This window comes from Tribolium castaneum, chromosome 1 (assembly GCF_031307605.1).
Source record: "Tribolium castaneum strain GA2 chromosome 1, icTriCast1.1, whole genome shotgun sequence".
Taxonomy (NCBI): Eukaryota; Metazoa; Arthropoda; class Insecta; order Coleoptera; family Tenebrionidae; genus Tribolium; species Tribolium castaneum.
In genome coordinates, this window is record NC_087394.1 from 23,827,723 (window position 1) to 23,852,561 (window position 24,839).

At 37.7% G+C, this 24,839-nt stretch overlaps 2 protein-coding genes and 1 long non-coding RNA gene across 11 annotated transcripts in view; 1 reads left to right on the plus strand and 2 right to left on the minus strand.

Annotated features, from left to right (window-relative positions):
- The window catches only part of LOC103312381 (uncharacterized), a 137,712-nt gene that overhangs the window by 32,775 nt on the left and 80,098 nt on the right, over positions 1-24,839 (minus strand). The gene's annotated exons all lie outside the window — the stretch shown is intronic.
- Positions 1-24,839, plus strand: part of Obsc (Obscurin) — a 61,806-nt gene that overhangs the window by 22,732 nt on the left and 14,235 nt on the right. For 6 of the 9 annotated variants that reach the window (XM_064358082.1, XM_064358093.1, XM_064358084.1 and 3 more), the window contains 18 exons: positions 39-242; positions 585-726; positions 767-948; positions 5,176-6,870; positions 7,033-7,206; positions 7,342-7,860; positions 8,040-8,321; positions 8,371-8,616; positions 8,670-9,038; positions 9,110-9,127; positions 9,240-9,466; positions 9,515-9,682; positions 9,728-9,908; positions 12,499-13,687; positions 16,349-17,335; positions 17,392-17,629; positions 20,025-20,606; positions 24,352-24,824. In XM_064358082.1, the coding sequence (XP_064214152.1) occupies positions 39-242; positions 585-726; positions 767-948; positions 5,176-6,870; positions 7,033-7,206; positions 7,342-7,860; positions 8,040-8,321; positions 8,371-8,616; positions 8,670-9,038; positions 9,110-9,127; positions 9,240-9,466; positions 9,515-9,682; positions 9,728-9,908; positions 12,499-13,687; positions 16,349-17,335; positions 17,392-17,629; positions 20,025-20,606; positions 24,352-24,824 (7,876 nt within the window). The remainder of the gene's footprint in view (positions 1-38; positions 243-584; positions 727-766; positions 949-5,175; positions 6,871-7,032; positions 7,207-7,341; positions 7,861-8,039; positions 8,322-8,370; positions 8,617-8,669; positions 9,039-9,109; positions 9,128-9,239; positions 9,467-9,514; positions 9,683-9,727; positions 9,909-12,498; positions 13,688-16,348; positions 17,336-17,391; positions 17,630-20,024; positions 20,607-24,351; positions 24,825-24,839) is intronic. The other 3 variants (XM_064358087.1, XM_064358088.1, XM_064358090.1) reach the window with 3 other exon arrangements.
- Positions 21,799-24,223, minus strand: LOC135266839 (uncharacterized). Its single transcript, XR_010335048.1, has 2 exons — positions 22,300-24,223; positions 21,799-22,238 (listed from the first exon to the last, which is right to left on the minus strand). It is a non-coding gene; the product is annotated as an uncharacterized LOC135266839 (long non-coding RNA).

Below are 24,839 nucleotides of genomic sequence, written 5' to 3' on the forward strand. Positions count from 1 at the left end.
ACCGCCCAAACCTCACTTGATTCAACGAAACCTTCCAGAATCGTCTTCGATTCGGAGCGAAACCACAATCTCCAATGGCAAAGAGACCAGGCGAGAAGTTGCGGCAAGTAGCGAATCGGTTTCGCCTTCGACAATGGTCAAAGAGTCCTCCAGGTCTGGCAAACACGTGGAGGAAAGTCACGTTTCAGGTGACGAAGAACGCAACCGCTTCATCAAAACGATCAGAGGCGCGGACATCGAACGTAAGTATTCGCGTGCTTGCACTGCTTTCTAAAGCTTCTCACTAGCCGGCGAAAAATTCACCTTCGAAGTCGCCCTTAAATCAAAACCTGACACTTTCACGTGGCTGAAAGACGACAAACCGCTCGATTCTAACGCAATAATGTTGGGGCGCATCCAAATGAGGCACAGCGAAGATTCTTACCTTTACAAGCTTTACATTAACCCGACCCATGACGACGACAGTGGCTATTACACCGCTTTGGCAACCACCCCGCACGGCACCGCTGCTTGCTCCGCTTTGCTCATAGTCCACCAAAGTGGGTACTAACCCCATAAAACCACCCCTAATCGAAACGTTTCAGTGACTCCGGAGGAGCGCCTCGAACGAGCCAAGACCGACAAACCCGAGTTTGTCGTCAAGTTGAAAGACACCGAACTTGCGGAAAACACCTATTTGAGGTTCATGGTCAAGGTTCGAGGGGATCCGAACCCTGATGTCATTTTGTAAGTGGTGCGGTAAAGAATGCAAATAATGCGGTTATAGCTTTAAGGATGGTGTCATTGTTGAGAAAAGCGACCGCTATGAGGTGATTCGTGAACATTCGGACCGCGGATTTTACGAATTATTGATTCCCGAAGTCCAAATGTCCGACGCAGGCGAATATAAGTGTGTGGCGTCCAACAAGTGGGGAGAGGATTCGTGTGAAGCCACTTTGAAAGTCACAAGTAAGATATTGTGTGATGGGCAGTTGGAGGCTTGAACTTGTTTAACTCAATATCGGTTTTGGTCGAGCGGTGCCCCGACCATGGTGAAAATTATTTGTTTGTTTGTGCGTAAGAAATCCTCGGATATGCTGCGAGGTCAACTAATTTCAAGAGAGGGGTTGCAGTAGAAAAACCCTGAGAATTTCTAAAAAAACTTCTAAAGCATTTGACACACTTGATCATGAAATATTATTAACCAAGTTGTTCAATATTGGTGTCAGAGGCATTGCATTAGAACTTTTCCGATCTTATTTATCCGACAGATCTTAAAGAGTTCGTTTCACTTATAACAGTAATGGCGCTATCTTGAATGTGTTGTCCGAGCCAATAACCATTTCAAAAGGTGTTCCTCAAGGATCCATATTGGGGCCGCTGCTATTCATTCTTTATGTAAACAATCTTAAAGAATCTTTAAATAAATACTCACCCTGTCAATTTGCTGATGATACATCTTGTATAGCAATAGGTAAAGACCTACACACTACTTCTGCGGAAGCTTCGGACGCAATTTCTAAAATGTATAAATATTGTGAGGCTCAGTTTTTAGAATTAAATATGAACAAAACTCTTGTGGTACAATATAGAAATGGCCCAATGTCATCCAGTATCTATATTAAGCTTGGTACAAAATCTGTTCCGTTGGCCGATGAAGTAAAGTTTTTAGGCTTATACATCGATAAAGCTTTAAAATTTAACGCACATAGTAATTATGTATGTCGCAAACTAGCCAAATATTCATACATTATTCGTAACTTGCGCACTAGTGTAAGTGTAGATACTTTAAAAATGTTTTATTTTGCGTATGTACACTCTACTCTCTCGTATGGATTAATATTTTGGGGCTCTTCTACCAGTTCAAAAGAAGCCTTTGTGTTGCAAAAAAGAATCATACGATGCATGCTTTTCAAAAAACCACATGAGAGTTGTAAGCCCTTTTTTAAATCACTTGGAATTCTACCTCTAACATCAATGTATATCTACAGTCTCGCAGTATTTGTGAAAGAGAATGAGCATCTCTTTGAAAAAAATAAAGACAAATATGATGTAAGTTTCAATAAAGTTACAAGGTTCTGTAAAGACATCCGAATTCCAGAACATAACTCCTCTTTTTTTAAAAATGGTGTTTATTATAAGTCTGTTCAGATTTTCAGAAATTTGCCGCAGGACATTCGTTTGCTAAATTCGCTGACACAATTTAAATCTAAGTTAAAATCATATTTATTAGAGCATTGTTATTATAAACTTGATGATTTTGTTAACTAACAAAGTTAACATGCTCGATATGACGGTGCCGATATCTCGGAAGAGATCAATGGCTGTACGAATTATTATTATTATTATTATTATTATTAATATACTGCCTGTTACATCTAAACACCACAATAGAAGTGTTCAAAGTTCTAATAAAGATATTTATATGGAAGTTGGTACTTATAATCATAATCCGTTGAGTTCTGCTTAATGAAAATACGTTCAAGATGGTGGCACCTCTGGTTATACCGGAAGTCGCTATCAACTTTCTTATTTTAAAAGAAAAGCTGTGTTTTTCACCGCGTTTTGGACGAGTTGAGTTATTTTAAAGGAGTTTGTATCAGCTTTCCCTATACCTCAGTTTAACCGTTTTCGAGATATTTACAATTTTTTTAAAATTTTAGATTTGCACCTGTCACTTAAAAAATCGGTAACTCTCTTAGTTTTAAAGATTTCGAAATCATTTTTGGAGAATTAGAAGAGAAAGCCCATATCTGTCCAACTTCAAGTACCCATAACTTAATTTTTTCAAATGGGATGTCCCAATTTTTATATTACTAGATGGAGGAGAAATTTTTCCCATCGATCTGTATTAGCCTTCCCTATACCCATCTGGGATGTTTTTTTTTGCCATTGTAGAAAATTTCTTACTAACCACAGCTATTTTTGCATAGTTTGTGCCATAAAAACATTTCTGATTAAACAAACGACAAACTCTGTTTAAAATTGTGCTATACGTCTTGTAAAAACAAATTAATAAAACAAGACTTGCGACATTTGATTTGAAAAAAATTAGTTATGGGTGCTTAAAGTTCTGAAAACTTAACTTTAAACATTTGGGGACTGTTATTCTTTTTTAGAAATTTGAAAGCACCAAAGGAAAGTTCTAAACTTCCTCTTTCACATGAGCTAAAAGATTTTACAAAATTTCTAAATTTTAAAAAATAGCAGAATTATTGATTTTTGAACTGGAAGGTGCAAATCCAACTAATATTTCGTAAAAGGCTAAATTTTGGGAAAGCTTATGAAAACTACCTTAAAATAACTCTATTAATCCAAAAACACATTAAAAAATATGGCTTTCCTTTTTAAAATAAGAAACTTGAATTCAGTAAAAAAAAGATATAAAGAAAAGTTACATAAAATTATTACATTTTCTGGACAGTTTTAATTTACAATACATTCTACAAATTCCATAAAACTCCAGGGTTTATTTCAGTTTATTTAAATAACCGCAAACTTAACTGTGATGAACTTAAAAGGGGGCACTTCTGACTATAACAACAGTAAATTGCAAAAACTCAACAATAATGTGAAACAATCTCAAAAGTATAAAGTTTATTCCACCACAAATGTGGTAAGATCTTAGTACAGAAAATGTCAACACTTTTATGTTACCAGAACAATGGTCAAATACGGCTTAAAACTAAAACTTATTCAGGGAGAGGCTGAAAGTACTGGGATAAAGAGGCACAAGTTTCTTCATTACTTTGTTTCAGTGTTTTAAAATGAATTTACTTCATATTTTTTCAAGTTTAGGATCAAAATCCAGTCTCATCCCAATAGAGTTATGTTAAATTCTTAAATTCATCTTTTACTAAACGATACAACATTTTAGCTATCGATGAAAAATTAAAAGAACACGTGTATTATAATTTTTAAAAATATCACTCCCAAGGGAGTTAAACGTAAAAATCCATCATAGTTAAAGTTATAATCATGAAAATTGAAATTTGGAATTTACTTAAAAAAGAAGAGGAGTGTTTTTCAGGATTTTTAGAAATTCTACCCTCGAGGGAATAGATGGGGTGTTAAAATTTAAATGAAAATTCATAAATTTAAAAATTATATCCATACAAAATGATGCTTGAGCTTTCGGTTAAAGATGAAAAACACATGTTCTAGAACTTTTGAAAATTCCACCCCTAAGGGAGTTAACTATATAAAAATTCGTCATGTTTGAACTTTTATCTAGACAATTTGCATTTGGCCATTCAGTAAAACATAAAGAAACACGTGTTTCATGATATTTTAGAAATTCCACCCTTACGGAGTTAAATATAAAAATACGACATTTTTTAACTTATATCTATCAGAATTGGTACTTAGGCTTTTGGTTTAAAATGAAAAAGCATATGTTTTATGATTTCTAGGAATTTCACCCCCAAAGGAGGTTAAATATAAAAACCCCTCATCTTTGAAGTTATATTTGTGAAAATTTATATTTGAGCTTTCTGTTAAAAATGACGAAATGTGTATTTCTGAATTTTCGAACCCTCAAAGGGTTAAATATCAAAATCCGTAATTTTCGAAGTTCTAACCATTAAAATTGGTATTGTAGGCTAAAAATAAAAAACGTGTATCAGGTTTGTCGGAAATTCTACCCTCAAAGGGGTTAAATGTAAAAAATCATTAATTGCTAAAGTTATAATAAAAATTGATATTTGGACATTCGATTAAAAAAAGAGAAGACGTGTAATTCAGGATTTTCAGAAATTCCACCTCTAAAGGAGTTAAATACAATAATCCGTCATTTTTGAACTTATATTCATGAGAATATGTTTTTCAGGATTTGTGGAAATTACACCCACATGGGGTTAAATGAGAATAACAGGAAATAAAAGTTTCTTTGCAATTACAACGACGATTAACAAACATCATAACTTTATCGTAATACTCTAACCGAAAAATAGCTTATGTCGTCGTGATTCCGTTGTTGAAGAATAAAATTCGTAACCCAAAATGGATTTCTTTCTCATGAAATGAGACCATCATAAACACGTAAAAAACCACTGTAGATTTAAACAATAACCTTGTTTTGCCTATTCATTTCATTTAACAATTTAAAAAATGAATCTTTTAACAAATTACAAAGATAGACTCAATTCAGCCCACGACAATTGCACATGGTTTGACTTTGACTAATTGCGATTCTAGCCGAAGACTTGCACAAAGACATGCCTGAGGGTGAGATTCTCCCACCTGGGGAAACCCCCGAGTTCCAGTGGAAGAAAGACGGAGCTCCTTTCGAGCCTGACGAGCGTTTCAAGGTACTTATGGGTGACGATGAGGATTCCCTTGCCTTGGTCTTCCAACACGTCCGTGCGGAAGACGTAGGGCTTTACACCTGCGTGGCCCAAACATCGCGAGGTCACATTAGCTGTAGTGCGGAACTGACGGTTCATGGTACAGTCAACCAGTTGGTAAGAGAACCAGAAAAACCAGTTCTTATCGTGGAAAAACGCAATCCTGTCGTGAACGCTGGTGGTTCCGCGATGATTGAACTGCAAGTCAAAGGGTTCCCCAAACCTCAAGTCAAGTGGACCCATGAGGGAAAACCCATTGAAGCAGGCGGGAAATACAAGTTCCTCTACGAAGATGAGGAAACCATGTCGCTGGTTATTAAGGACGTCCAGAAGGAGGATGCCGGCAAGTACCTGTGTACTGCTGAGAATGAAATCGGGTCGGATACGGCCGAGATGACTCTAACTGTGAAAACTCCTCCAAAATTGAGGAAGAAAATTGAGGATGTTGACGCCCATGCTGATCTCCTCTTGGAGATCCCGGTCGAGATCGAAGGAACACCAAGACCGAAGGTCGTCTTCTACAAAGACGGAAAAGAAATCAAGAAGGACGAACGCATCAAAGTCGTTGAAGAGAACGAGAAGGTGGTCCTAGTGATAGAAAAAACGATGCTCAAAGACAGTGGTTCATACTCAATCGTGGCCACCAACGAACTCGCCCAAATCTCCGAATTCTTCAATTTGCACGTCCACACCAAGCCCAAAATTTTGGAAAAGCTGGGCAAGGACAAAATCGTGTCCCAGGAGGAGAAATTCGAGCTCCGAGTGAAGATCGAGTCGGAACCAGAAGCCGAAGTCAAGTGGTACAAAGACGACGCCGAAATCAAGTCAAGTGACCACTACGTTATCAAAAAAGACGGCGAAACGTACATTTTGAAGATCACCGGCGCTGTAACAACTGATGCAGCGCGCTATAAAGTCAAAGCTGTCAATATTCACGGTTCTGTGGAGGACGATATCAGAGTCGATGTGAAGAAAGCCCCCAAAATCACCAAAGGCCTCCAGGACATGACGGTGAACGAGCACGACAAACAAGTCACCTTGGACGTGAAGGTTGAAGCGTTCCCCAAGCCCTCAGTCAAGTGGTACTTGGACGAAATGGAAATCACCGAGACCAAAACCGAATTTACACGAGTCGACTCCGACGATGGTGTCAAATTGGTTATCAAGGAGGTCAACAGCGAATTGTCGGGGAAGTACACTTGCAAGTTGAGTAACGAGTGTGGCAGTACCGAAACTAGCGCCAAACTCACGGTTAATTGCGCCCCGCGCATCATCAAGCAGCTGAAGGACACCACAGTTGAAGAAGGCGCAACACTCCACCTGGAAGTTGAAGTCGAAGGTTGCCCAACTCCCACCGTGAAGTGGCTGAGGAACGGTCGTGAAGTTTCAGCAGATGCCCGCATTAAAATCAGTCGAGACACACAAAGGCATGAAACTTTCAACCTTGCCGTCAATCTGATCAAGTATGAAGAAGAAGGAGAGTATGAAGTCGTCGTGACCAATTCGATGGGGACTGTCTCTAGCAAGAGTTATGTAACAGTGCACAGTAAGTATTTCGGGCCACGGGACGTAAGATAAGTAGTTTTTGTTCCCTTGGAAAGGATTTTGGAAAGTCTCGCTTTTTACTCCTTGTGAGATGTCTTTTGGGTTTTGATACCTGATTCATTTAAGTGTCTTGACCCTTTGACCCTTCACTAACCGATTACAGAGGTAACCCATACCGATGCCATTGAAGTCGAAGAAGAACCACCAATGCAACTCAAAGTGGAAGTTGTTGAGGAAGAATCGCAACAAGCAGAGTTGGCACAAAAGGAAGAATTAGAAGTAGGTAAAGAAGAAGCTCAAACACCTGAAATTGAAGATGTTGAAAAGCCGGCTCAAGGTACAGTATTCAAGAGTCGTAAGTATAGTTAGTATCGCCAAAACTCTCAAGTGACAGAGTTTTGCTTTGCGATGCTTGTGTGCTTATGTCTCTTAGTTTTCCTTAAGTACTTTTAGTAACACTTGACACAATTAGGTACAATAGCCGAAAAAATAGATATCGAAGAGAAACAAATCAAACACTCGACTCCCGAACCCATTATCGAGGAACCTCTCTCACCTAACATTCAAAGAGGTCACTCTGACATTCTCGAAGAGTCTGAGTTTGTCGAAAATGACGAAACAGACAAAGTCCAACATATGAAAGAAGAAGACTTGCCAAAAGTCAAATCAAAACGTGCCAAATCAATCCACATTGAGGAAATCGAAGAGAACGAGCTTTCTTCCGAACCGAAAACCCCCATCGAGACGGAGGTTCCGAAGAGAAAAGCTAGCAAAGCACAAGCTGCCACTGTGGAAGAACTTGAAATTATCGAAACCTTGAACGAAACGCCCCAACAGTTGAAAGAAAGCAAATTCGAAAGACAGGAGAGTCAGAAAGGGGTGAGGGAGTATGAGGAAGAACAAGACGAAGAAATGGAGGCTTTGCTAAAGCGGGCCCAAAAACAGCGCAGTTTAGTTGAGGAGTTACCTCAAAAGGGTGAACTCGATGAAGGTACTACTCGCACTCAAAACTCACTAAACACACAACACGGTGTCTTAATTTACGTATCGTACGCACTACTAACCAGCTTCTGCTAAAACTCGAGTCGCTCTTCTAGGCAAGGTAAGAGGGAACATCGAGCTTGACCATGGGTTGGTTTAAGGCCGGTTGTTAATTTTCCTTTCGTTTAGCCAAACCGACAATCACTTCGTCAAACATGAAGGATTCTTCGCGTCCCGAGTCTTTGGACATCTGTTACATCGTCAAAGGGACCTCAAACCCGCCCCCGAAAGCCACTTGGACCATCAACGGACAAGAACTGAAACCTGACAGCAGAGTCAGAATGACCAACAAGGGAGAAGAGTTCAAGTTGGAAATTGTCAAGTTGAAGATGGACGATGCTGGAAAGATTGAGTGCATTTTAAAGAACCCGCTTGGAGAAGCCCGACAAACCGCCATGTTGGAAGTGACACGTACTGTTGATTTTTTGTGTAGGTTTGAGGGTTAAATATTTTTTTACAGCGGAGAAGGAGTTGCGAAGACCGAAACTGAAAGAAGGTCTCAAAGACCAAACGATTCAGAAGAAAAACACTCTAACGTTCAAAGCTGTGGTCATTGGGGACCCGGTTCCGGATGCTACGTGGTCAGTCGATGGCCACGAACTGACCTCTGAGGCTTTCGAAAAGTACAAAATCATTCTCGAAACTGAAGACCACGAAATCCAAGACGGGTTGAAAGAATGCACTTATACTTTAACAATTCCCAGATGTAAGTCTTGATTTCCTGCCAATTGGGTCTGTGTCAAGGTAAATTCTCCCCAGGTGAGAGATGCAATGCCGGTAAATACACCTTCTTTGCCAAAAACAAGTGGGGCGAGTGCAACAGCAGCGCCCAGCTCACTGTAGTCCTCCGTCCCGAGATCGAAGGACCGCAGAATGTTTCGGTGATTCCGGGAGAAGCCACAGAACTGGTCTGCAAAATTCAAGCCAATCCACAGGCTGAGGTCCATTGGACGAAAGACGACCAAGTGGTTAAAGAAACCGAGAATCTCAAGATTGTCTCAGATGTGGCCAACGAGACTTATAGACTGGTGTTCAAAAAGGCGCTCTTGTCGGATGAAGGGTACTATAAGGTCGTAGCCAAGAATAGTCTTGGCGAGAGTTCATCAGAAGCGCGCCTCAAAGCAGTCAGTAAGTACAAGTCTTGTCAATTGTTGGCCCCTTGTTCTGTCCGATGTCTCACCTTGTGTTTGTTTTTACAGAAGAAGCTGAACCTTCCAGTAAGTGTCCACTGTCTCTCTTTCTAGCTCTTTGTGCTTTTAACTCTAACCGCATTCTTCTTTAACACTACTGTTTGCTTTCTGCGCCATATTTTCATTGTTACTATTATAGCGGAGAAACCAACGATAATTACCGGTTTGTCCGACGACCAAGTCGAACATACCAAAGAGATTTCGGTGATGGTGCGAGCCGATGGCTTGCCCAAACCGCAAATTCGTTGGCTACTCAACGGAAAACCCATCGTCGAAGACGAAAAACACAAAATTGAGAGTCATGCCGACGCACAAGTCACTAGTACTCTCACTGTGAGCGATTTCAACGACAGTGATTCGGGAATTGTAAGTTTTTCCTTTTGTTAGCATTGAAAACTTAAAGGAGGGTTTTAGTACAAAGCCATTGCTGCCAACGTTCAAGGCGAGGCTGATACAAGTGCTAGGATCACAATGGTGCAAACACCGCCGACTTTCGGCAAGAAACTGGAACGTTCCGAAGATGTCATCGAAGGGGAACCTTTGGAACTCAAGGCTAAAATCAACGGAAGTCCGAAACCGACTGTAAGTGTTTTTTCCGTGTTTGCAGTTTTTAATGAGTTGGTCTAGGTCGTTTGGTACAAAAATGGAGAACCGATTGATGACGAAAGGGTGAAAACTTCGGTCCTACCGGACGGAACCGTCAAACTCAACATCGAACATGCTAGACCTAGCGATAGTGGGGCTTACAAGCTTGTGATTCAAAACCCGAACGGAGAATCGGCCTGTTTGTGCGCGGTGGCAGTCCAACGTAAGTCCCAAACCTAAGAAGGACTATAACTTAGGAGACGAAACGAGATACAAAATCGCACGATATTCTGTACCCAAAAAAATAATACGGTAGAGAAAAATTGAGGGCGCTTCGAGCGATATTACGTCTCGGTGTCGCATCGTTTTAAATTAATTTAAAGACAACCAATTCATTAATTTCTTAGAAAAAAAATACAGAAATGTTGAGCTTTGCATTCTTAACAGGCAACTAAAATTTTTACGAGAAACATGAGAAAAAATATTTAAAATTTAAAATTTGTGCTTTGTCGCATATTTTTCATAACGCTGCAAATACGGTTACTGATACAAGTAAAATGTTATGAAGAAAGCTGTAGAGAAATTCAATTTCCTACAAATAAGTCCGCAAGACTATATCTCTAACTTCAACCCTTTAGGTCCCAAAGACGTTCAAAGACGCTCAACCGATGGACTCGTCTCATTTTACCAGTGGTCAAGTAACGGAAAGTTAATTTATACCTATTTATACCTAAACCGTTAAAGATAGGAACACAAATTGATAATAATTGCTGAGCATTTTTTGCATAGTTAGTACATGTAGTTCATGTACTCGTAGTCTTCTCAAAATTTTAGTTAAAACTTTTTTTTGAATGCTATTCATACTCGTGCCTGAAGTCGTTTTTATAATTAAACAAAATAAATTGCATTTACAAATTGTATTTTTATTAAATCTAAAATTTACATTCCTTTCTTAGTTTTGTCAGTTTTTTCTTTATCTTGTTTGTTAAGTTCTTTAAAATTTGCATAGAAAATACATTTGTGTTAAAAACAATTTAATTACTTCAGTGAGACTTTCAATATGGAGTTTTCAACCAATAAGACAGAAATTAAGATCTGCAAGATTGTGTGATGTTTCTTGACTTTAAAGGCTACCAAAACATTTAAGGCATTTGATAAACCGATAACCTTTTATGCCATATATGCTGTGACATATGACACCAAAGTCGATAATGTTTTAGTTTTGTTATCATAATGATAATCAACTAAGACTTCGTCAAACCATATACAATTTTCTCTTGTTGCATCAAATTTTTTCTAAAATTTTTATAAAATCTCAGAATTACTACATGTAATTTCGTCGATTGTAATAAAATAAGACATGAAAAAATTTCGGAATTTTACACATTACTGCTCTTGGTGGCTTTATAAGGGGGTATCTCGGGGAGTGCGTGCTCATAAGTCTAAATATTTGTACGAATACATTTGAATCTGAGTAATTATTGGACCCACAAGCCCCCCTCATCATTCCAAAAAAATTCTGAAAATGAGGAAACAAATATAAATAGAAAAAAAAACAAAGTTAAACAACGCAAATAGATAATTATTAAAATCCCAACACTCAAAAGCTTCTTAAACCTTCATCCAAGATATTAGATATTTTTAACATAGAATTGTTATGTATAGTTAGTTATAAATATAGTTTTATTATAAATACGTAATAAAACAAATGTTATGCTTGGCAGTTTTAGAGTGCCTACCACAATTCGCAATTTGCATAAACAAAAGCTTCACCTTCTTTTTACTATAAATAACTAATGTTTACATTAGTATAACTTTTTTATTATATGTGTTTCTTTTGAAGCCAAATCAGCGGCACTTAAGTGGAACAAATACGACACTTTCACTAATAATAAAAAAGGTTATAGATTTCAGTCCATAGTAGAAATAAAGCACAAATTGAAAGTTTCTATATAAGGTTTTAAACTAAATCTCAGCGACAAATGTTGAGACAAGAAAACCCACCAGAAACCCTTAATTTATTCTCCAAAATAATGCAACTGAGTTGTTGCAAAATTCTACTAAGAACTGAAATGGGATATACGAGTATGTAGAGCATTCAAGAAAAAGTTACAACTAAAATTTTGATAAGAGCACGAGTAGTAATGCAAAACAATTCTAAGCAATTATTATCCATTATAGTCCTGCGTTATATTTTTCAAATCGCTGCAAATATTGTTAAAGATACAAGAAAAGAATAAGGAAAAAAGTTGTAGAGAAAAAATTTCCTATAAAAAAGTCACCATTTTCCTAACTTCAACGGTTTAGGTATAAATTAACATATTGTTAGGTGACCACCGGTAAAACAAAACAAATACATCGGTTGAGCGTCTTCGGAACGTCTTTGGGGCCTAAATGGTTGAAGATAAAGACATGGTCTCGCAGACTTTTTTGTAAGAAATTTAATTCTCTACAACTTTCTTCCTAACATTCCTCTTGTATCTGTAACTGTATTCGCAGCGTTTTGCAAATTGGTAAAAGTTTGAAATTTTTTTAAATATAGTTTAAGAAATAATTTTTGCACTATTTTTATCTCCTATTATTGAGCATTTAAGGCTCTATCTGCCTGTATTTTTTTTATTCGCCTTGTGGTAACCGTTATTTAATTACAACTATTTTTATAAATTCATTGCTGTGAAAACTTGGACGGTAATGAAACAACTGCGCCTCTGGCGACAATAACGGAACTATCGAGAACGGGGACGGTTTTTTTGTACGTCGTTTCGTATCCTAATCTTTAGATATCCGTACCCAAACCACATCCATTTTTACAGAGAAGCCACAAAGACCCAAATTCTTGAAATGCTTCAAAGACGTAAAACTCCCCATTGGCGAAACGCTTCGTCTCGAAGCCCAAGTCCAGGCACACCCTCCACCTGAGGTCAAATGGATCAAAGACGGCGTTCCGGTCCGTGTTTCTTCAAACATTCATTTTGAAGTGCATCCAGATGGAAAAGTCGCCCTGATTGTGGACTGCGCAAAACCGGAAAACGCCGGAAAATACGAACTTCAAGTCTCCAACAAATACGGAGACGCGATGGGCGAAGCTTCCGTCGAAATTGAGAAGAAGCCAACGAAGCCCGAATTTCTGGTACGACTTGTGCCCCAAACTGTGGTCGAGGGATTCCCGGTTAAGTTCGAGGTCAAGGCAGTGGGCCACCCAGCCCCCAAACTAACTTGGTCCAGAAATGGTGCCGAGGTCATTTCTGACAACAAACATGTGAAAATTTCCGAGTTGCCGGATGGTACCAGCGTTTTGCTCCTCGATGCGGCCAACCAAGCCCGTGATGGGTTGACTTACAGGGCGATTGCCATAAATGAAGCTGGGGAGGCTGAGACCAGTGCCCCCTTGACGGTCATTCCGGCCACTAACAGTGAAAGTCCGGAGGAGAAACCGATGTTTTTGCACCCGTTGAAGGATGTGACGGCCGATGAGGGAAAATCGTTGGTACTTTCGGCTCCATTTACCGCAAATCCCGTACCAATGGTCGAATGGAGCAAGGATGGAGTCCCGCTGTCACCATCCGATAGGATTCTGGTCACTTGCGATGGTAAAAAGGTGGGACTTGAGATTTTGAACGCGGTACCATCTGATGCGGGCCGGTACTCTGTCAAGATTTCTAATCCTTTGGGCGAAGAGTCGTCCGAAGCGAACGCAGCTGTTCATAAAGTCTTTATGCCTCCGCATTTCACTCAGACGTTCACCGATTTGCAACAATTGCCAGGACGAGATGCCAAGTTCCCGTGCCGGGTTAGTGGGGTTCCACAGCCTGAAGTTGTCTGGACTAAAGATGGGCTTCCGATCAAGGAATCGGACAAGTACCATATTAAACGTGACGGGGATTTGTGCTGTTTGTACGTCTTGAATTGTTCGCCGGACGACGCTGCAGTCTACCGAGCCCGTGCCATCAATAAAGAGGGTGAAGAGGTTTGCACGGCGTCGCTGGAAGTCGTCGACCAAATGTGAGTACTTCTGTTATATAAGAGTTTTCTTGTTTATAAACAAAGAATAGTCCGAAATAAAATGTTTTTATCCAAACGATAAAATAAACTATTGTTTTCGAATAGAATAACCCGTTTTCAGTCATTGCTAAAGCAAGAATTAATTGGTCCAACATAAATCCAACATAAAAACTAGTACATAAACCATTTTTTTGAACTAGAATAAGGCGTTTTCAGTCTGTTCTATGAAGGTTTTCTCGTTTCGAAGCAAAAGGATGGTCTGGAAAAAGGCGTTTTCATCCAAACTATAACATATAGGTCGTTGTTTCTGGTTAGAATAAGCCGTTTTCAGACAATTTTCAGATTTCTCGTTTTTAAGCAAAAAATTGTGCAAAATAAATTCTTTTTTCGTCCAAACTAGTGCATAAACCGGTTTTTTTGAACTAGAATAAGGCTTTTTTAGTCTGTTTTATAAAAGTTTTCTCACTTCAAAGCAAAGAATCGTCGAAAATAAGCCGTTTTCATCTAAAATTCCAAAAAAATCGTTGTTTTGAACTAGACAAAAACGTTTACAGTCCGTTTTATAAATGTTTTCAAAGCAAAAAAACATCCGAAATAAGCCGTTTTTATCAAAACTATAACATACATTATTGTTTCCGGCTAGAATAAGCCGTTTTCAGAGAATTTTTTCGTTTTTTAACAAAAAAAATTGTCCAAAATTAATTCTTTTCGTCCCAACTAATATATAAACCGATCTTTTGAACTAGAATAAGGCGTTTTCTGTCTGTTCTACAAAAGTTTTCTCGTTTCGAAGCAAAGAATCGTCGGAAATAAGCAGTTTCCATCCAAACTATAACATAAAGTAACATCCAAAGTATAACATAAACTACGTAGAGTAAATTGTTGTTTCAACCAATAACATAAATCTTTGTTTCCGGATAGAATAAGCTGTTTTCAGATAATTCGCAAAGCGTTTTCTCGTTTTTAAGCAAAAAATTGTCCAAACTGAATCGTTTTGTATATAAGCCGATTTTTTTTAACTAGAATAAGACGTTTTCAGTCTGTTTTATGAAAGCTTTAAGCGGTTTCCAACCCAAACTATAACGTAAATCAATGTTTCCAGTTAGAATAAGCTATTTTCAGCCAATTCTTAAAAAGTTTTCTCGATTTTAAGCAAAAAATTGGGTCAAACTAGTGTATAAACCGACCGTTTGAGCTAGAATAAGATGCTTTCAGTCCATTTTATGAAAGTTTTCTCTTTTTCAAGCAAAGAATCGTTTAAGATAAGCCGTTTTCTTCCAAACTATAACATAAATCGTTGTTTCCGGCTAGAATAGGCTGTTTACAGAGAATTCTGAAAGAGTTTTCCCCTTATTAAGCAAATAATTGTCCAAAATGAATTCTTTTCGTCCAAACTAGTGTATAAACCGGTATTTTGAAATAGAATAAGGCGTTTTCAGTATGTTTTAAGAAAATTTTTCGCGTTTAAGCATAGAATCGTCGGAAATAAGCGGTTTCTATCCAAACTATATAACAAAAATCGTTGTTTTCAGCTGGAATAAGCCGTTTTTAGCCAATCCTAAAAAAATGTTTTTCGTTTGTAAGCAAAACATTGTCTAATTGGCCAAACTAGTACATAAACCGTTCTTTTTTGAGCTTGAATAAAGCATTTTCAATCTGTTCTATAAAAATTTTCTTATTCTGAAGCAAGGAATCGTCTAAAATAAGTCGTTTTCATCTAAACTATAAATAAATCGTTGTTTTCAGCTACAAAAAAGCGTTTTCACTCCGTTTTGTAAATGTTTTTTCTACTCAAAGCAGAGAATCATTCGGAATAAGCCGTTTTTATCCAAAGTAAAACATAAATCTTTGTTTCCTGCTAGATTAAGCTGTTTATAGATAATTCGCAAAGAGTTTTCTCATTTTTAAGCAAAAAAATTGTTCAAAATGAACCGTTTTCGTCCAAACTATTGTATAAACTAATTTTTTGAACTAGAATAAGGCGTTTTCAGCCTGTTTTATGAAAGTTTTAAGCGGTTTCCAACCAAACTATAACGAAAATCAATGTTTCCAGCTAGAATAATGTATTTTCAACCAATTTTTAAAAAGTTTCCTCGATTTTAACCAAAAATTGTTCAAAATTAATTGCTTTCGGTCAAAGTAGTGTATAAATCGACCGTATGAGCTAGAATAAGATGATTTCAGTCCATTTTCTCAAAGTTTTCTCTTTTCCAAGCAAGTTCAAAATAAGCCGTTTTCATCCCATCTATAACATAAATCGTTGTTGTCGGCTAGAATAAGCCGTTTTCAGACAATTCTCAGAGTTTTCTCGTTTTCAAGCAAAAAATTGTCCAAAATGAATCCTTTTCGTCCAAACTAGGACATAAATATCGATCTTTTGAATTAGAATAAGGCATTCTCACTCTTTTTTATAAAAGTTTTCTCGTATCTAAGCAAAGAATCGTCCAAAATAAGCCGTTTTTGTCCAAACTAAAACATAAATCGTTGTTTCCCGCTTGAATAATAAGCCGTAAAAACCAATTTTCAAAAAGTTTTCTCGATTTTTAACAAGAAAAATTGTTCAAAATGAGTCGCTTTCTTTCAAACTAGTGCATAAACTGTTTTTTTGATGCAAGCAAAAGCGTTTTCAAAATTTTAGCACCTCTCATTTTCAATTTTTAGCCAAGCCAAAAAGAAGATCGAACCACCAACCTTCCTCAAACGCATCGGTGACACGGAACTGTTCAAAGGCATGACGGCCAAATTCACCGCTTGTGCCAGTGGATATCCCGAGCCGGAAGTCGAGTGGTACCACAACGACCAAAAACTCTTCCCTTCGAACCGCATCAAAATGGAGACGGACCCCAACGGACTCCTCCGCTTGATCATCTCCGACTTGGATGAAGCCGACCTTGGGAAGTACTCATGCAAGATAACAAACGAATACGGAGGCGACATCTGCCACGCCAACCTCAACATGGACGAAGGCCTCGAAACACGAGCCAAACGACCAATCACCGATCAATACACCGAATTTGACAAGTACAAGCGAACTGGAGCCCCGGTACCACTCTCCGATCCTCCAATCATCTCGCAAATGACCGATCGCCACTGCACACTCTCCTGGAAGCCGTCCATTCCCCCAGGACCTAGGGCACCGGTCACCTACCAGCTGGAAATGTGCGAATTGCCCAACGGTGATTGGTTCACTGTGCGTACGGGGATCAGGAGTTGTACCTGTGGCGTACGCAACTTGGAGCCCTTCAGGGATTACAAGTTTAGGGTCAGGGTGGAGAACAAGTACGGGATAAGCGACCCGTCACCGTATGCTCTTACACATCGGGCGAAACTCGAGCCAGATTTGCCCAAATTTCGGCCATGGTTACCGCCAGAAATTGACTTCCGGCCGGAAACGTCCCCGTACTTCCCCAAAGATTTTGACATTGAGAGGCCGCCTCATGATAACATGGCGCAAGCTCCGCGGTTCCTGCGACAAGAACACGACACGCAGTATGGGGTCAAGGATCAGAACACGAATCTGTTCTGGTTCGTCTATGGGTACCCCAAGCCCAAGGTGTCTTTCTACTTCAACGATGAGCTTATTGAGAGTGGGGGGCGGTTCGATATGAGCTATACCAGGAATGGGCAAGCGACACTGTTCATCAACAAGTAAAAAATTTTACTTGTTTTTGTGTTCGTCCTTTGAGTTTTTTTTTCTTTAACAGGATGTTGGAACGTGATGTGGGTTGGTACGAAGCCGTGGCCACTAACGAACATGGCGAAGCCAGGCAAAGGGTCCGTCTTGAGATTGCCGAAATGCCTCAGTTTATCCGAAGACCGGAAATACAGTACGCTATGCACAGAGGCAAGGTGAGGTTCGATGCCCGTATTGTGGGAGTACCGTACCCGGAAATCAAATGGTACAAGGACTGGAAGCCTTTGGCGGCCTCCACCAGAATCAAGGTGAGTTCTTTTTTTGCACATCCCCGGACTAAAGTTGTTGATACTAAAGTGGGTCATTTAATCCCTAGGGATTAAATGTGGACTGAACCCTGTATACAGAAACTAAAGTATCTATTTTAGTCTCGGAAGTGCAAAAAATAAATACTTTTGAAGTGCACAAAATAACGTATATACCTCGGGAAACTCCACTCGTGGGATTAAATGCTGCACTTTTGCCCTCTATATATAGGGTGATTTTTTAAAAACAAGCCACCCTGAATATCTCCGAAAATAAGCAAAAAATAAAAAAATCCCGAGACAGGTCAATTTTTATTTAAAGGGGGACACCTTTTAGTGTACTTTTAAAAGATGTAGCATCAGCCCCCTTTGTAATACAAACAACCCCTTCAAAATCTTAAATGGCCTAACCCCCTTTGTGAAAGGTATTTTGACCAGGAATTCGGCTATCTAACTTTTTTTGAGTTTTGAGTATTTTCGAAGCAAAAAATCGTCTAAAATGAGCCGTTTTCATCTGAAATTCAAGAAAAATCGTTGTTTTGAGCTAGAAAAAACCATTTTCAGTACGTTTTATAAATGTTTTCAAAGCAAAAAAATCATCCGAAATAAGTCGTTTTCATAAAATTATAACATAAATTGGTGTTTCCGGCTAGAATAAGCCGTTTTCAGAGAGTTTTCACGTTTTTTAACAAAAAAATGTCCAAAATTAATTCTTTCCGTCCAAACTAGTGTTTGGAACCGATCTTTTGAAATAGAATAAGGCGTTTTTAGTCCGTTTTATGAAATTTTTTTCGTTTCTAAGCAAAGAATCGTCGGAAATAAGCGGTTTCCATCCAAACTATAACATAAATCATTGTGTCCAGCGCTAGAATAAACTGTTATTAGCCAATACCCAAAAAAGTTTCTCGTTTTTAAGTATAAAATTGTCTAAAATGAATCTTTTTCGGCCAAACTAGTGCATAAACCGTTCTTTTGAGCTAGAATAAGGCGTTTTCAATCTGTTCTATAAAAATTTTCTCGTTTTAAAAGCAAGGAATCGTCTGAAATAAGTCGTTTTCATCTTTGTAATACAAACAATCCCTTCAAAATTTTAAATGGCATCACCCCCTTTGTGATAAAATGCATAAAAATGAGAAAACAACTAATCCAAAATTTGACATCGATGACATTTCTCAGAAACTACAGTAGTCATTTGAACGAAGCGGCACATTGAATTTAAATTCCATAGGCGAATTTTTGATAAGGAACCATTTTTGTACAATGGTACTGAGTACCATGTAACTTTATAAAAAATTATTGAAATTCAAAAAAAAATTACACAGACGAATTTCTGGTCAAAATACTTTTTACTATCATAAAAGGAGTCATGTCACTTAGAATTTTAAAGTGATTGTTTATATTACAAAGGGGGTTGGTGCTACAACTTTCAAAAGTACACTAAAAGGTGTCCCCCTGAAAATCAAAATTGACCCGTCTCAGGATTTTCTAATTTTTTGTCTATTTTCTGAGATATTTAGAGTGACTCGGCTTTAAAAAATCACCCTGTATAATATACCAGGTGGACCAACCTTATCGCGCACCCAAGAAAATCGCAACTTTTAATTAAATGAAAATCCTGAAATTTTACACACCAGCCTGTACATTGATAAGGACCGTTCTCGATTTTTATTATTTTTTTTATTAATAAATAAAGTTGTAGCAGTTTTGTGAGATTTTGAGCACTAACTGTTAATTTAACTACCAGTTTTTAGACTAAGTGCATCCTTACCTGCTGGCCCATCGAACCCTGGTATCAGAATTATAAATTTTTACTTGATTGGTGAAATAATCGGTCTTTTTTATTTAGACGCAAACCAGACGCGTGATTTATTAGAAGATGATATAATTTACCAACAAAAAGATCACTTACCAGTAGCCGACCTTTTTAAAGCCCCTTATTTACAGTCTTGCAATTGTACTGAAATATCCCAACTAAATCTATTACAATCTTACCCTAATTACAGTTCACATTGTCACCTAAATTTACGACGCCACAAGTAGCAACTCATAAATAAAAATAATGTTTAAAGTTAAAATGTAAAAGTGCGTTTATTCAATATTTGATTGGTATTTTTTTTGCTAATTTCGTAAACAATTATCTGAAGTAAATATGAGTAGTTTAGTATAAAATTCAGAATTTCACTTTTTGGTCGAAAATTACTTTTTCCAATTATTATCTTTATCTGTACGTAAAAAATTACCAAAAAATTATGGGAGATACCTTTTGGAAGTACAGTCAGGCATGTAAAATGCAAATTATTTTTATTTAACTAGAAATCGCAATTTTCTTAGGTGCGCGATAAGGTTGCCTCACCCAGTATTATTACGTATTGATTTAATAATCACAATCTCATTCAAGATCCAATTTATTGAGCCCGACACCGCTGTCCTGGTCATCAACGACATCATCACCAAAGACGAGGGGCTCTACTCAGTGAGTGCGCGCAACGTCGCCGGTTCCATCTCCAGCAGCGCCATGCTCCACGTCGAAGAGCACGACCACGACTACAACCTCCACACCTACCGGAATCTCGCCCAAATCAAGCCGAAGAAGAAGCCGTTGACCGATTTGTACGATCTTGGGGATGAATTGGGTCGCGGCACCCAGGGAGTGACTTACCATGCGGTCGCACGTCTCAATGGTCGCAACTACGCCGCCAAAGTCATGCACGGACGCGGCGAACTCAGACCGTTTATGTACAACGAGCTCGAGATACTTAACGAATTGAGACACCGGAAACTTATCGGTTTGCACGACTGTTACGAGGGTGATGATACGCTGGCTCTTATTTTGGAGTTGGCGGCTGGAGGAGAGCTCGTCAGGGATTATCTCTTGAAACAGGAGTACTACACGGAACGCGATATCGCCGGATTTATCCGACAGCTGCTTCAGGGCCTGGAATACATGCACGACAGGGGATACGGACACATGGGACTCAATGTAAGGCTTCACATTCATTATACTTTCGTATCTTTTGTTTAATTTTTACATATATTCACATCAAATTTAAAATAATTCCAACGAATAAGTTTATTTGAGCGTAGGACCCTAGCGTCAAATAAATTTATTCTCAAGAATCCTACGTTTAAATAAAATGTATTCTCTTGGTTATAGCTGGCTATCAGCCATCGTAAAATAAAACTCGGTATTTTTTTTGGTTGGTAACATTTTAAGCCTTCTTTTTAATATGTGAATCCTAGATTATAATAGCATATTATGATACCAGTTTTATAAGACGCATTTTGCACGGACTTAATAGAGCCATAATATAGTAAGTGCGACAAAATGCCTTATAAACAAGATATCATACAATATTTTTTCTACTTTGCACTTTTTGTACCAAAAAAATTTATTTCGGAATTTAGGGAATTTTGTGGCAGTTGACAACATTTGCGCGCAGACTGTGAAATAAAATTAATAATTTGGACCGTCATTCGCTTTTTCGTAAAAATGTATTCTGAAAGTATCCAAGACGTTTTGCAATGTACCCCTTAACAAATACGGGCTTTTTTGGCAAATACGTGGAATTTGAAAATTGGCCTAAGGAAAATGAGATCTCAAATTACTTGCACTGGCTTTTGAAGTCATGTTTGAAGTCAGGCTACGTATCAGGGATAGTACAAAAACCTCTAAAGGTTCGTATTTGATTAAATTATGCACTTGAAACAGGTGCCGATTGACACTGACAGTTCTCTCAGATAATTGTCAATAAACTAGGTTGACAATATTATCCAACTAAATTACCCTGATTTTTAGTGTAATTATTATAGCACTCCGCCGTTAGATATTACTAGAGTTCCTTTATTAGGAGAGTTGGGACACTGAACGTCAAACCGAGCCAATTTTGTATTATGTGGATAAGGTATATATTTCTATCCATTTTTAATAAAATTTTTGTTAGCAACTTATGTCAGAGGTTCATGTCGAAAATAATTTCAAGGTTATAATTTTTGTCAAATGAATAAAATGACATAATTTTACGTCAAATTTAACCATGGACGTAGGAATCGTAGGAATTTTGGGATTACTATTTAAAACAAGAAAATAATTGAATATCTACAAATATTAATGTTCACATTTTTGAAATTTGTTGATATTTATTTTAATATTAAATACATAACATAAAACATACTTCAATGCTAAAAATGCCTTTCTTCCGGTAACAATTTTAAGTTAAACATCTCGTCCCAAAAATTGGTCATCAAGAACCCATCATATTTTCCGTCGTCTTTTTAAATTTCCCAAAAAAATTATATTGAAGGTCTTCTCGTGTGAAAAACGTAACAAAATCGTGAATTCCAATTACATTATAATTTGAAACAGAACCTAAAGTTCACGTAGAAGCTAAAGGCGACCAAACAGCAACAGGTTCAACTTTCCTAAAAATTAGACCCAATTTTGGGTTCAAGTACCTACGTATTTTGTAAACGCATAGATAGATTCCTAAAATATCATAGATTTTGTACATAACATTGTTTAGACAATCCACTTTTCCAAATGCTTTTTAATAATAAACATAAAACTTGGCAGGAAAGGTTGAATTTTTCTCTCTTTCGTCGATGATTACCATTTCTAAAAGTTAAGGGAAAATTTTTTATGATGAAGAGTTTAGACGTAAAATTCTTGTACTTACAAAAAAATCTCTTTTAAAATTTGAAGTTCATATCAAGAAAAACAGTGAATTGACGACGACTGCTAGTCTAAACCATTTCTAAACGCAGTTAGTCGACGAAAAAGGGAAACATTTTTTGACAAATTTATTTGACTTTTCGCCAAATTTGAAGTGTAACACCACTGATTTCCATCCCAATTTGTTTTTTACACATTCCAGCGGACGTATATGAAACAAAATTTCGAAAATTGACATTCAGTGTCCCAAATCTCCCAATATAGGAACTCTAGATATTACGATACGCAAATAGCGTATCGTAATGACCTCAGTACGAAACCGAAGTAGAAAAACATTATTTTAAAACACGGCTTCCCACAGCAACGTGTTTTAAATTAAAATGTTCCAACAAAAAAAAATTTGAATAACACTCATACGAAAACACTTATGCCCGGTTGCACAAAAGATAATTGACAATTAACAAAGCGTTAATCGTCCATCAAAAATTTTGTGCAACACAAAACACCGTTGACGGCTGATTAATCTCTCATCAAATATTTGATGAACGTCAAAGATAATTGTCAATTAATCGTTGATTAACTCCGTTTTCCGTTGCACAAACGCAAATCAAGGCAAATGTCATAGTTAATCAGTGATTAACGAATCATCAATTTGATGGCCGAACGACGGGCGATTAATCTCTGATTAACCTTCTTTAACACTTGTTGTTTGAGAATTTAAGGTGTTTTTGATAAAATTTCATTAACTAAACTGAACCATTCCCTAAGAGGTAAGACAATAACAAGAATTAAAGAAGAAAACCTCGAATTTATTTTATAGGATGAGAATGGTTATGTGCAAATGAGTGAAGTGTCTGAGAGGCCTGTGCAGAAAATCAGAGATCTTGAGGATCTGTTTGAGATGTTGGTTAACCATGAGTGTAAAAAGCGCTTTAGTTTAAATAAAAACCAGAGTAAAAATTGCACCAAAACGCAACTAATCAAATCTCTCAGTGCACAAACACAATTTCAATTTTTTTTGCGTTTTAGGTTTTTTGTCTTTTGTAGAACATTTGTAGGGTTATCACAGAAAGTCACAACACAACTCGTTCACACATGAATTTGTATCGTTTGTTCAATGCAACAATTCGAGGAATAACTCATTTTTTAACCAATAACATAATATCCACTTTATTGCTTCCCAATGTGCTAATGCGCATGATTCACTTTTAAACAGCATTGTCCAACAGTTCGAATAACTTAACAAAAAAAGATATGCAAAAACTTTATTAGTTTTAGTTGAAATAAAACCCCAATGTTCAAATCAAGGTTTATTGATTTTGGTAATAAACACGTGTAGATTCCTTTACGACCTAACTTCATCTACCCTTAGGGCTATTCCCTTGTTTTGCCTTCAGGAATCGCTTCTTGGTACCCCCTTGGCACTTAGTGACAAGGCAAAAACCCCCGAAAAAAGAAAACTAGAGAGTTTGCGAACACGTCGAAATTTCACAACGCAAATTTTGCTTCTTGCACCCTTTAAGTCTTGAAATTTTCCATAAATTCATATCACTAGAATTAACAAATCAACACAAGGCCACAAACACCACTTTTGGCATCATAGATTGTCTACACCAAACAGAACTTTTTGAAGACGAAAGAACACAAGTTAAATCGTCAAATAAAGCACTGAGTAAAACCCGAAGTCCGAGAAAACACAATATTAATAAAAAAATCAGGCTGTCAAATATATATCAAATGACAAATTCAAGACGTAAGGCCTTGTTGCCAAATTGGTTTTTTGCTAATGGATGATTAACGGAGCATCATATGATGAACGATTAAAACATGAGCAAATTGTTTTGTGCAACGCAATCAAAATTAACAAGCCATCAATTTTTGACGGACCATCATATGATGGCCGATTAATTTGACTTTTGTGCAACCGGGCATTATAGTTCTCCTAAATATGCAACTCGTATTTTTTAAAATTATATTTTCGCACTCGTATTATTAATAACTATTTTCAACAAGTTTAAAATTTCCTAATATTGAAGTAAATATTGTGGGATTGCAGATCGGGGATTTGCTCATTTCGCATCCCGGAACGGACGATTTGAAAATAACCGATTTCGGGTTGGCTCGAAGGATCCATAGGGATAACCTGGCGCCACTCAAGTACGGAGTGCCGGAATTTGCAAGTCCCGAAGCTGTGAATGGAGAGGGAACAGGTTTCGGCCAAGACATGTGGAGTGTTGGGATTATAACTTATATCCTCCTTTCGGGACGATCACCATTTAGAGGAAACGACGACCGGGAAACTCTAAAGAATGTCCAAGCCGGGAAATGGATATTTGACGAAGACTGGTGGTTGAATATCAGCGTTGAAGCTAAAGATTTCATCTCGAAGTTGCTAGTTTACCAATCCGAGGGAAGAATGGACGTGCATGCGGCTCTGAGACATCCATGGCTCGAAAGAGCCGATAAAATCTACTCAGATGAGTACCGGATTAGTAGCAAGTACCTTGAAAGTTACTACAGACTATTCAGGTGAGACTATTGTTA